Consider the following 14,301-nt stretch of genomic DNA (forward strand, 5'->3'; position numbering starts at 1 on the left):
TTATGTATAGATAATACTAGTTTGATTCCCAAAGTTATTCTCCCTTTTGCTGTATTTTTATTTATATAAAGAGATGATGAATGTATAAGAGTGAAGTCATGATCCATGTTAAATGTGGATATACACTTTTAAGTCATTTTATACTAGTTGTGGTTAGGAATTGGCTGTGATCTATATACACTACAGTCCAGTTCCCCTATAATACCTTCTCTAATCAGGATCAGAAATGATTTGTGGTCCTACAATAGGTTTTATTATTGTAAGTGGCTCTCAGAAGAATCAGCCTCCCAACTTGACCTAATTAGCACAGTCCGTCACCCAGTATAGCTAACAGGGCAGATAGACAGCTAGCATGGCAACACTGGAGCCCTTGGGATTCATACAGTGCCCTTGCCAGTTACCACAATATAGAAAACTTTTTTGCAAACTCTCATAGTTGGGGAAGAGTAGTGACCAGAAAACCATCTTTCAACTTAACAGGAGAGGGCCATAGTGAGATCACATACAAGAAAAGTGACATCTGTTAAATACAGAAAATTTAATGGTTGAAAATGGAGGGGAGGAAAGAAGCATACACTTCCCATTTGGAACAGTGAAGGAAAAAATTGTAACTTCTACCTTCAGTTAGGTTTTTCTAGGCTCTGTTTTTGAAATTTTGTGGGGATAAGGAAAAAAATACATTCACTAGTAAAATTTCAACACAAGCCACAGGTGCCCTCAAATGATAGTAAAGGAAACTTCCAGGAATGGCAATGGAAAGAGTTCAAGTAATTCCTTCTACAGAAAAATCATAAAACTGAAAAAAATATTCAAAGCATATGTTTGAAGTTATTGGAAAATGAACAGAGGCAGGTAGAAATTTGAGAAGATCATCAGGTAACTGTTGCAAGTTTACGTCTTTCTTGTCTAGAGGTACCCCTCAACCACAACCCACCCTCCCAACACCCACTCAAGTGTATAATAGAGTTAAAATCAGCAAGAGTAACTGGAAATTTAAAGGGGAAATTTTGGAAGTGAGAGAGATGCGGAAGGACTCAGATCCAGAATCTGAGTATAAACCCTGCCCAAATCCCTTCCTCATTACTAAATAACGCACGTGCACAGGAAACACCAGAGAGCCAGAGAAAAAGTAGGTGGAAACTAGGAGTCTACCTTGAAAAACAGAATTCCTGCTTGGTGAGATTTGCAAGTTTGCTGTGACTTTGATTGAGTGCATTGCCTGAGCCGTGTGCAGATTAAGCACACGGCTTAGATAACAGAAAGTGAAAGTCTTACTGGCTTGAGTTGTCAGAGGGTAGAACTAGGGATCAGCAAAGCAATTAGAAATTTAGGACAAAAAAAAATTTGAGAGAGATCCCTGGAAGCTAAGGAACCACAGAGAGGGTAAGTACTGAAATATGATTAAAAATCTGTCCAGATTTTTGGTTAATCACCATCATACATGAGCTCTGGCTCAGGGGAGACCCTCAGAGAGTCAAACTAAAAAAGGAGCAGCTGTAAACTGGAAAACTGAGCAGAAACATTAGTTGCTACAGGTATAACAGATTTCACAGTTTGAGTATAGATATGTTAATTGCTTACTAGTACAAAAAACCCCAAAAATCCTCAGAACAGAACAGATTCCAAAGTCACTACAACATATTAACTATAATATCAAGTTGTCAACCAAAACTTACTAAACATGCAAAGAAACAAGACCATATGACCCATATGCAAGATCAAAAGCAGTCAATAGAAACTAACTCCAAGTGGGTCCAGATGATAGATTTAGCAAACAAAGACTTGAAAGTAACTATTAGAAATACATTGAAAGAAACGAAGGAAAGCATGATATTAACTAGTGAAAAGATGGGGAATCACAACAGAGAAATGGAAACTTTTAAGAAATAAAATAGAAATTCAAAAACTGAAAATGACAGTAACTAAAATACAAATCTTAGTAGATGGGCTTAATAGCAGAATTGAGATGCAGAAGAAAGAAACAGTGAACTTGAAGATAGATCACTAGAAATTATTCAATCCAAAGAATATAGATAAAAGATTGAAGAAAAATGAACAAAAGTCTCAGTATGAGACAATATCAAGCAATCTACATCTTTGTAGTTGGAATCCTAGAAGCGAGGGAAAGGAGCAGAAAAAGTATTTGAAGAAATAATGTCCCAAAACTTCCCAAATTTGGTGGAAAATATTAATTTATAGATCCAAGAAGCTCAAAGAATTCCAAATAGGATAAACACAAAAGAAAACTACACCTACATACATATAGTCAAACTGCTAAAAGACAAAGAGAAAAAGAAAATCATGAAAGCAGCCAGAGAAAAATGATACATACAGGGGAACAACGAAAAAAAGTAAGGCATGGCTATTCAACAACATCGTGGAATACAAAATAATCACAAAAATCAGTAGTAGCCAGGCTGAGGCAGGAGGATCACTTCAGTCTAGGAGTTTGAATCCAGCCTAGGCAACGTAGTGAGACCCTGTCTCTTAAAAAAAAAAAAAAAAAAAATCAATTGTATTTCTATATATTAGCAGTGACTATGTGGACATCAAAATTAAAAATATAGTATTTGCAATCACTAAAAAAAATGAAATACTTATGTGTAAGTCTAACAAAACATGTACAGAACTTATATGCTAAAAATTATAGAACTCCAACGAAAGAAATTAAAGAAGATCTAAATAAATGGAAAGACATGTGTTTTTGAATAGGAAGATTCGATATAGTGGTGGTAGTTTATTGATCTATGTCTGCCGGTACCTCAGAGTACTCAATCAACTGTGTGATATGGGCAGATATAAATCTGAGATTAGAGAACTCAGAAATAGACTGACGCAAATATGCCCAGCTAATTTTTGACAGAGATGCAAAAGCAATTCAGTGGAAGTAAGATAGCCTTTTCACCAAATGGTGCTGGAGCAATTAGATGTCATAGGCAAAAAAAAATCTGAATCTAAGTCTCATTCCTTATATAAAAATTAACTCAAAACAGATAATAGACTTAAATGTAAAATGTAAAACTATAAAACTTATATAAAAAATACATAGAAAATCTTTGGGATATGCGGGCTAGGCAATAAGTTCTTAGACTTGACACCAAAAGTATAATCCATAAAAGGAAAAATTGATAAATTGGGCTCCATCAAAATTAAAAACCTTGTTCTGTAAAAGACCCTGTTAAAAGGATGAAAAGACAATCTACAGACTGAGAGAAAATATTTGCAAACCGCATATCTGAGAAAGGACTAGTATCTAGAATAAAAAACTTTGAAAGCTTATATTTAAAAAAAAACAGTGAATTAGAAAATGGGCAAAAACCATGAACAGACATTTTATTGCAGAGGATATACAGGTGACATATAAGCAGATGAAAAGATGTTAAACATTAGTCATTAGGGACATGCAATTAAAACCAAAATGAGACACCACTACACACCTATCAGAATGGCTAAAATAAAAATTAGTGACAGTGCCAAACGCTAGTAAGCATGCAGAGAAATTGGATCATTGATACATTGCTGGTGGGAATATAGAATGGTGCAGTAACTCTGAACACAGTTTAGCTATTTCTTAAGAAACTGAACATGCAGTTAACACACCTCAACAATTGCACTCCTGGGCATTTATCCGGAGAAACAGAGATTTACCTTCCCATGAAAACCTGTTCACAAGTGTTTATAGCAGCTTTATTCATAGTAGCCAAAAACTGGAAAGAACCCAGATGTCCTTCAATGGGTGAACGGTTTAACAAACTGTAGTACATTCATACCATGGACTACTTAGCAATAAAAATGAACAAACTGTTGATATACACAACAACCTGGGTGAATCTCCAGAAAATTATGCTGAGTGAAAAAGCCATTCCCAGAGGATGCATACTGTTTCTAGCTATGTACACATTTTTGAAATGACAAAATTATAGAAACAGACAACAGATTAGTGATTGCCAGGGGTTAAGGAGGAGTTGAGGGTAGGAAGGAAGATGACTGTATGGGGGCAGCATGAAGGATGCTTGTAGTGGTGGAAATGTCCTGTATCATGAGTCTATCGATGTCAATATCCTGGTTGTACTGTAGTTTTGCAAGGTGTTTCCATTGGGGAAATCTGAGTAAAGGGTACATGGAATCTCTGTATTTTTTCTTAAAACTGCATATGAATTTACAATTATCTCAAAATTAAAAGTTTAATTAAAAAGAAAAGGAATGGCTGACTTCCCACCAGAAACAACAGAGAACAGAAAACAGTAGAATAACATGTTTAAACCATAGTAGACATTTTTCAGTTTCTCTTGTACACTACCACCAAACCTTAGCCAAGTGCATGTTTTTCCATATTCTGAATTTTTAAATGACTTCCAGCTATTTGTTATCAACAAATAGATAATTTCTTTTTTTTTCTTTTTTTTTTTTTGGAGACAGAGTCTCACTCTGTTGCCCGGGCTAGAGTGCCGTGGCGTCAGCCTAGCTCACAGCAACCTCACTCCTGGGCTCAAGCAATCCTCCTGCCTCAGCCTCCCGAGTAGCTGGGACTACAGGCACATGCTACCGTGCCCGGCTAATTTTTTTCTATTTTTAGTTGTTTGGCTAATTTCTTTCTATGTATAGTAGAGACAGCATCTCGCTCTTGCTCAGGCTGGTCTCGAACTCCTGAGCTCAAGCAATCCTCCTGCCTCGGATTACAGGCGTGAGCCACCGCGCCCGGCCCAACAAATAGATAATTTCTTGTTGTGAACTACCCTTGTTATAAAGAGGCAATAGTGATGATGATCACTGTGGTGGTGGCGATGATGGTGAAGAAAAGTTGAAAATGAAGGTAATCTAGTTCTATAGTACCTTGTATTGTTGGGTTTTTTTATTCCTTTGCACCACATCTCAGAAAGTTTGATATTGTTACCTTTTCTTCTTAAATATGTGACTATTTCTTTTTCATGTGCAACTTATTTGACAAGAGCAAAATTGGTTTAGAATTCATAAATTCTTGATAAAATTGAAAGTGAAAGCAAATTGTTTACAACAAATCCATGCTCATCTATGTGCAGCCAACTTTCATTCTTCTAGCAATTATACTTCTCTGCCTGTTATGGGACCACAGTACACATTGTTGGTTATCTTTACATATTCAACCAGTTCCACTCCACAGCCAGTCATTAATATTTGTTATATTGTAGACAGTGGAAATAAGGACAGCAGAAATGGGCTCTGTGCTCCCTCTCTCCCATCTGCCTCTCCTTTAATCCATCATGGTAAACTAGAGTACACTATCTTAATAATGGAACAGAACCCCTTCCTTCTTCCTGTACATGTTCTAGCTTTCTCAACTGTGAAAATAGAAAAACTAAGAATTACTGAATCTCCCCAAGTCAGAATCTTCCTAGGTCTGAGCTTCTTCTTGGTTGTTTATTATATCTTCCCAAAATGCTGAGTTGTAGTTGATGTACAGTTAGAAGAAAGGCAGAAAGAGCTAGAACTTGGAGCTGTGTTTCTTTCACTCAGTATCCAAGTGAAGGTCATTTTGAGGAGGAAACAGTTAAAGCAACGTGACTGACACACCTAACATTCATTCTTATTAATAGCATTTTTGCTAATGGCTTAAAGAATTTAGCCCACAGAAATACCATTTGATATTTGGTACCATTGGTACCATTTGTATTAGTCCCAGCCATACATACCAATGCTGCTGCTTCCTCCTCGTCATTTTTATCTCTTATCACCCAAAAAATATCCATCTTCAGTTAAATTTTTCTTTAGTCCTGCTACTCTATTTTTATTAGACTCATTCTGGTTCATTTTAGGCCTACTGGCCTTGGCCCATTATACCCTTCAAGTAATCATTTATGTACAAATGATTTTATTTTTTAACCTCACAAGGACCCTGTTCTTAATACCTTTGTGATGGGCTAGGACATGCCAGCAGCTACCACTGTGGTAGTGGGTCCTCCACAGACTGAGAGGACAAGAAGAAGAAATGGTCAGCCTCCTGTTGATTTATTTAGTAGTAGAACAGATTTCAGTGGGTGAGGGGATTAGACTCAAAGGGAGACTAATTTTTAGAAAGGTACTGGTTTATGTGATTTTGCTATTTTTTTTCCTTTTGTCTGCTTTTGAAAAGGAAGGCAGAAAACATTTATTGAGTTCCTGCTCTGTACCTGGTCCCCTAGCTAAGTATGTTAGCTATTTTATTTTATGCCTAAATGGTAACTGTAATAATTATTAACATTTGTACAGCGCTTTGTAGTTGAAAACATAAGTTCTTATAGATTATTTCATTCATCTTCACATCTATCCAGAGATGAGGAAATGAAAACTCTAAGGTCTCACAGCTTCTAAGTGGCAGAGTTAGTCCTCAAATTTATTATCTATTCCAAATTCTGTGCTTGTTTGCCTAGGCCACATTGCTTCCACATACTTTCTCTTCAGTTGTAAGTAGCAGAAAAGTGGGACTCCAGAATCAGCAATCTTTACTGAACAGCTCAGCAAATGAGAGAGGCAGTTGTGAGACTGGAAAGTAGATGAGACTGGACTTTGAGGGTCAATGCCTCCCTGCTGAGATCTTATATTTTCTTTCATTTCAGGATGGCAATGGCACGAAGAACTATGTTCCAGAAGGGGGAGGTACATAACAAACCGTCAGGATTCTGGGGAATGATAAAAAGCGTTACTACTTCAGCACCAGGAAGTGAAAGTATCCTTTGTCCTTCTGCTTGATTCTTTTTGTCTGGCCCAAGGGCAGAAGAAAACAATAGTATTGGGATAATCCCTTCTAAGGTACCTGACTACATCAGAGTCTACTGGCTTAGAAAATACAATGCATACAAGAATCATCTTTCCAACACCCATATAAGATCATAAAATCATTGTCTCTGAGCTGAAGGGGTCCTTAAAAGTCAGTCTTTCCATTTTACAGATGAGAAAATAGACCCAGAGAAGTTAGGTCACACAGTGGTTTGTGGCAAAGCTAGGAACAGAACTGTGGTCTCTTCTTCATAGTTCTTTCCACTACACTATTATATTTCTCAACTCTAAAAAACCACCACAAAGTGTAATGGCTCTCTAAAATGGATGGCTTGTATATGGGATGGTAAAGGCCCATTACTAAAGTAATTAGTATTCCTAGACAAATTTTAAGTAGCTTTGCTTCTCCGGTGACTTTTTGGTTTAAAGAACCAAAGAGACGAGGTTAATAGATTGTTCTTGGCCCAACTAGTTATGATGTTGAACTAATTCCCAAATTGTGTAACCAAATCTCTATGTGGCTCCCAGGCTATTAGGTCAAAACTTTGGAGGATTAAGCATGAGATGGCAAATCCTGTTTCCTTCTCTGGCCCAGGGAAGTACAAATTCCCTTTTGCTTCAATTGGAGGAGAAGGATGTAGTCTATTCTTGCTATAATTTATGACTTACATCCTTCTAGTGTGAAATGCAGGTAAGAATAAGATCAAAGAAAGGGAGGATGGTTATGGAAGAGAAAGAAAAAGGATTAATGTAGATTTATTTAATCAAGAAACATTTATTTCACATCTCCTATTTCTAAGCCGAGTGCTAAGGGATAAAATGATGAATAGAGCGTAGCCTCTCTCCTCAGGGAGAGAGACATGTAACTAGTTAAACCATATTGTTTGGTGGCCTGAGCCATGCAAATAGTAGCCACTGTTGAGGAAGGAAATGAAGGGCACTTGCTGATTTGGGTAATAGTGGGAAAAATCACAGAGAGGAGGGAGGATTTAAATTAAAGTCAATGCTTCTATTTTAGAAGGATCTATCTTTACTATTTTTATTACTTAAAAGTCCATAAAAGCCAATAGTGTAGGTTTTAGAGCTATTTTGGTCATAAGTCAACAAATACATCAGAATTATTTAACCTCTCTGAGCCTCTGTTTTCTAAATGGGAGAATAATAACGCTATCTGATTGAGTTCTTGGAAAATAGGATAGTATAGTGGAAAGAGCAGGCCTTGGAGTAAGGCAGATCTGACTTTACATCCATACCTATTGGCTGTGTGACTTTGAACAAATTAATTCTCTGAGCTTCACTTTCCTTATCTGCAAAATGGATAATAACACCTATCTCATGAGATTGTTGTGAGAATAAAAAAAGATAATGTCTGTAAAGAACTAAAGAAGGTAATGTCTATAAATCCCAGCCTATATTAGAACTCAGTAAATATTAGTTCCCTTTTCTAACATTGTATTTATTCAGATAACGTAGGAGAAAGCCATGCTTTAGTATAGGTGTTATTATTATGTAACCATTTATGATCTTGAAGATTACATTTAACTTAATATAACTAGATAAATAAAACAAAAAACAAACAAATGACACCATCTGTTTGAGCCACTTGACTTGGGAGAAACAGTGATAGATGTTTGATGGTGATGCTCTTGATAGTGAAGCTTTTACACATCTATGTCCGAGGTTGGGAAAACTGCTCTGAAGTTGCACTGCTGGCTCTGAAATAGAAAATTGAAAATACAGGCAGTTCCTAGGATCCACAATAGGAGAAACCAGAAACATGTGCTTTCTTCATTGCCATTTCTTTAAGTTTCTACATGATTTAAACCTTAATGCCCATTTTGTGCCAGATCTTACTCTTATTCAACAGGAAGTGGATGCTTTGGAAGAACTAAGCAGGCAGCTTTTCCTGGAAACAGCTGATCTATATGCTACCAAGGTACAGAGCAAGGAAACTAAAGTGTGGTTTTTACCAATATGATTAAAGAGAGAACAAGACTAAATGGCTTTTTAGTGTTTGTTCTCTGTGGCAAAGCAAGAGACACCTCACAGCTTTGAAATCAGCCATGGAACATTAGGGATAAAGGGTCTGCACTCTTCATTAAATTGCTCCTATCTCTAGCAAAATCCTTAATAGAACACTCTCAATAATAGAAATTGGTGGAATAGTCAGAAGAGGCATTTCAACACCTAGGAAGGTGGCATACACCACTTCCTGCTGACCTGGGATAAAGACAGTAGCTGCTCTGATTCCTTTTTATTCCCTTACAAGTTAGTGATACTATAAGAGCAGTAGATACCTGTCTGCCATGGTCTAGCCCTATTTTACAGGATCCAGATCAGTAAGTATCCTAACTACAAGAAGTAACTTTCCTATGTACACTTGAAATGCAATATAATTTAAATATGCAAAATATTTCAATGAAGGTTGCAAACTATTTTAATTCTTTTTGAGGCTAGCTTCACAGGGGTAGCCATATAACATAGAAGTTAACATAGGCCTTGGAAACAGGAAGACCTGAGCCTACTTCACAGGGGTGGTCGTATAGGATAGAGGTTAACATAGGCTTAGGAAACAGACCCAATCCTACTCACCAGCTGTGTGACCTGGGCAAGTTATTTAACCTCTCTAAACCTCAATTTTCTCATCTGTAAAATTAAGATAATAGATCATGTCTCATAGGGGTTCTTATGAAAGTCAAAGTAGATAATGCATGTAAGATGTTTATCCTAGTTTCTGGCTTAAAGTAAGCATTCAGTAAATGTTGGCCACTACTACTACTGTTATAATAGTTTAATATTATTACCATGTGTGGTTTTTTGACTCAGCCTGAATAATAATTCATAGAGGAATACTTGTATTGAATATAAATTTATATTTTTCTGAGATGAACCATGTTTTGTGTTTATTTTCCCCCAGGAGAGAATAGAATACTCCAAAACTTTCAAGGGGAAATATTTTAATTTTCTGGGTTACTTTTTCTCCATTTACTGTGTTTGGAAAATATTCATGGTAAGTATATTATTTTTAACTGTCAGGTATTTTTTAGGTGTTTTTCCCTGGTAATTACAGGGAGATAAGAGTAGATGTGATTGATGCATTGAACTAAATTCCAAATTTGATTGAGTCAACAGTGTGTGCTCTTTTACATCTTTGACCCTCGTTCTTTTTCCCCTTTCCTTTTTAGATAACCTAGAAAAGGTAGGTTGTATTTTTCTTCTGTCAGAAATCGTTAATAAGGCCTTAGTTTATGAAATATATGAATTGAATGTGAAAGTTTCTTATTTTATACTCTGCTTTCTATATCACCCTTGGGGACATAACTGTGTGTAACCTCAACTCCTACCTTCAGCTCAGAACAGAAGCTACTTGTCCTTTATAATAATGTATATATTTAGAAAATTAAGTCCAAAGTAAATATAAAATGTATTTCCATAGATAAATTCATCTTCTCTGCTTATAGCTCTTATTCTTTTGTGGCTTCCCTTAATATTTTTTTCTTTATGTTCACTTTATATACAGTATTTGTTTTCTGACTCATCTGTAGGTAATGATAGATTTCAGTGTGATTATAGAAAAGGCTAATTTGACTTTCTGGTGTGATGACTTTCCTACTAGGGCTGTGTTTGCACAAAGAGGAGCTTTGTCAGCTTGTTAGTTAATTTTGATCAATTTAGATGATTGAGGGATTTTGGATTTAATGGACCTAATGTTATAATAAATTGATGTCAATACCACTCAGGTAACATTTTAAAATCTTGATTTATTCAGTGGGAGAGGATAGATGAAGATAGTGCGTTCAGTCAGCTAAGAGGTTTTTTTCCTGAGATACAGCTGTTAAGGGAGCATATCATTTTTTAACAAGCGTTATTGGTATATAACTGACATACAATAAACTGCACATATTTTAAGTGTACAATTTGGTAAGTGTTGACATATGTATATACCTGTGTAACAACTGTCACCACAGTCAAGATAGAGAACATATCTATCCATCATCTCCAAAAATTTCCTTGTGCCCCTTTGTAATGCCTCCTCCACAGCCCCAGTCGTCAGACAGCTACCAATCTGCTTTCAGTCATTATATATTAGTTTGTATTTTCTAAGAATTTTATGCAAATGGAATCCTGCAGTATGTATCCTCTTTCTATCTGGCTTATTTTACTCAGCATGATTATTTTAAGTTTTGTCTGTGTTACTGTGTGCATCAGTAGTTTATTCCTTTTTATTGCTGAGTAGTAGCCATTGTTTGGATATACCACAATTTGTTTAAATAATACATTCACCTGCTGATAGACATTAGGCTGTTTCCAGTTTGGAGTATTACAAATAAAGCTGCTGTGAACATTTGTGTACAAGTCTATGTATGGACATATGCTCTCTTTTCTCTTGGATAAGTACTTAGGAGTGGAATGTCTGGATCATATGGCAGGTATAAGTTTAACTTTTAAAGAAACAGCCAAACTCTTTTCTAGAGATTGGTACCATTTACATTCCCACTTGCAGTGTATGAGTTTCAGTTTCCATATCCTCACCAACACTCCATATGGTCAGCCTTACTCATTTCAGACATTCTAATAGATATGAGGTGGTATTTAATTGTGGTTTTAATTTATATTTCCCTAATGTCTAATGATGTTGAACATCTTTTCATGTGTTTATTTGACATCAATATATCCTCTTTGGGGAAGTATCTACTCAAATCTTTTGCCAATTTTTTTTTTTTTTTTTTTTTGAGACAGAGTCTCACTCTGTCGCCCAGGCTAGAGTGCCATGGCGTCAGCCTAGCTCACAGCAACCTCAAACTCCTGGGCTCAAGCGATCCTTCTGCCTCAGCCTCCCGAGTAGCTGGGACCACAGGCATGTACCACCATGCCTGGCTTATTTTTTCTATATGTATTTTTAGTTGCCCAGCTAATTTCTTTTTATTGTTTTTAGTAGAGACGGAGGTCTCGCTCTTGCTCAGGCTGGTCTCGAATTCCTGACCTCGAGCAATCCTCCCATCTCGGCCTCCCAGAGAGCTAGGATTACAGGCGTGAGCCACCGCGCCTGGCCCCGGTTTTTTAATTGTTCCTTTCCCTTTCTTCCCTTCCTTCTTTCTTCTTCTCTTCTTATCTCCTCCTCCTTCTCTTCCCCCAGTCTTACTGCACTGACCAAAACCTTCTGTACAAAGTTGAATAGAAGTGGTAAGAGTAGTCATTCCTACCCTTAGTCCCGATCTTAGGGAGAAACCATCCAGTCTTTCACCATTTAGTATAATGTTAGCTCCTGTCTTTTCCTAGATGCCCTTTATCAGGTTGAGGAAGTTCCATTCTAATCATAATTTATTGAGTATTCTTAATCACGAGAAGGTATTGGGTTTTGTCAGATGCTTTTTCTGCATCTATTGAGATGATCTTCTTTTTTAGTCTGCTATTATAGTGCATTATATTCATTAATTTTTTAAATATTAAACCAACTTTGTATTCCTCCTAGAATGAACCTTAGTTATGGTGAATTATCCTTTTTATATTTTGTTGGATTCAATATGCTAACATTTTGTTAAGAATTTTTCTGTCTATATTTATGAGGATATCAGATTGTGGTTTTCTGGAGTTTTCTTTGCAGGAAGATTTTTTTTTAACTATAAATTCAGTTTTTTTAAAGATATAGGGTTTATTCAGGTTATCTATTTCTTCTTGAGTGAACTCTTACAGTTTGGATCTTTCAAGGAACTTGTCCATTTTTATAGAAGTTGTCAAATTTATTGGCATAAAATTGCTCATAATATTTCCTTATCCTTTTAATATCTATAGAAGTGGTAGAAAAGTCACCTCTCATTCCTTTTTTCATATAACAGCTTTATTGGGATGTGACTCACATACAATGTACTCATTTAGTGTACAATTCAGCAGTTTAGTGTATTCACAGAGTTGTGCAACTATCACCACGATCAAATTTTGAACATTTTTATCAAGCCAAAAAGAAATCCCATACTCATTAGTAGTCACTCCCCATTTCCCTCCAGTTCTCACTCCCCAGCCCCTGGCAACCACTAGTCTACTTTCTATCTCTATAGATTTCCCAGTTCTGGACATTTCATGTAAATGGAATCATATAATTTATATTCTTTTGTGATTGGCTTCTTTGATTTAGCCTAATGTTTTTAAGGTTCATCTGTTATAACATTTAAATACTTCATTACTTTTTGTGGCTGGATAATATTCCATTTTATAGATATATCACTTTTTTTAATCCATTCTTTAGTTGATGGACATTTGGGTTGTTTCCACTTTTTGACCATTATTAATACTGTTGTGAACATTCATGTATAAGTTTTTATGTGCACATATAATTTCATTTCTCTTACATACCTAGGGGTAGACTTGCTGTGTTATATGCTACCTATATGTTTATCCTTTTGAAGAACTGCCAGACTGTTTTCTAAAATGGCAGCACCAGTTTGCATTTCTGCCAGCAGTTTATGAGAGTCCCAATTTCTTCATATCCTCAGCTACACTTGTTATTATCTGTCTTTTTGATTATAGCCATACTTGAAGGTGTGAAGTGGTATCTCTCTCATTCTCGATATTGGTAACTTGTGTCTTCCCTCTTTTTTTCCTTATCAGGCTAGTAGAGGTTTGTTGATTTTATTGAACTTTTCAGAAAATCAGCTTTTGGGTTAATTTTCTCTCTTATTTTTCTGTTTTCTATTTCATTTATGTCTGCTCCAATCTTTATTATTTCCTTTCTTCTGCTTATTTTGGGTCTTTTTCTCATTTCTTAAGGTGGAAGTTAAGATCATTGATTGGAGACCTTCTTTTCTCATGTAGGTTTTTAGTGCTATAAATTTCTTGCTGTGTACTCTTTTAAGTGCATCTCACAAATTTTGATGAATTATATTTTTCATTTAGTTTAAAATACTTTCTAATTTTCATTTTGATTTCTTCTTTGACTCATGGGTTATTTAGAAGTGTGTTATAAAATATTTGGGGATCTTCCAAATATCATTCTCTAATTGATTTCGAATTTAATTTCATGTGGTCTAAGAACATATTGTATATAATATGAATCTTTTAAAATTTATCAAGACTTGTTTTCTGTCCTAGAATATGGTCAGTTGAGCTCAGCATAGTAAATGTTCTGTGTGTACTTGAGTAGAATGCATATTCTGCTCTTATTGGCAGGAATGTTTTATAAACATCAATTAGGTACAGTTGACTGATAGTATTATTAAAATTTTCTCTATTCTTACTGATTTTCTGGCTACTTATTTTATCAGTTATTGAGAGAGGGGATCTAACTATTGTGGATTTGTCTATTTCTTTTTTTATTTCTATCAATTTTTGCTTCATGTATTTTTAAGTTCTGTTATTAGGTACATAAATGTTTAGAATCATTATTCTAAATATTTATTCAAAAATATCCCTTGTTGAAATGATCCTTTTAATACTTGGCAATATTTTTTGCTATGAAATCTACTTTGAGTGATATTAATATAGACATTCTAGTTTTCTTTTGATTAGTTTTAGCATAATATCTTTTTCCATCATTTTACTTTTTTTTTTTTTTTTGAGACAGAGTCTCACTTT

At 35.5% G+C, this 14,301-nt stretch overlaps 1 protein-coding gene across 1 annotated transcript in view; it reads left to right on the forward strand.

The window, feature by feature from the left end:
- Positions 1 to 14,301, forward strand: part of LOC105809616 (Golgi pH regulator) — a 44,301-nt gene that overhangs the window by 24,154 nt on the left and 5,846 nt on the right. Inside the window, exons 6-8 of the mRNA XM_012643449.1 lie at positions 6,573 to 6,682; positions 8,580 to 8,668; positions 9,650 to 9,742. Coding sequence (XP_012498903.1) covers positions 6,573 to 6,682; positions 8,580 to 8,668; positions 9,650 to 9,742 — 292 coding nt within the window. The remainder of the gene's footprint in view (positions 1 to 6,572; positions 6,683 to 8,579; positions 8,669 to 9,649; positions 9,743 to 14,301) is intronic.

The sequence above is a fragment of the Propithecus coquereli genome, unplaced genomic scaffold (genome assembly GCF_000956105.1).
Source record: "Propithecus coquereli isolate 6110/MARCELLA unplaced genomic scaffold, Pcoq_1.0 Scaffold197, whole genome shotgun sequence".
Lineage (NCBI taxonomy): Eukaryota > Metazoa > Chordata > Mammalia > Primates > Indriidae > Propithecus > Propithecus coquereli.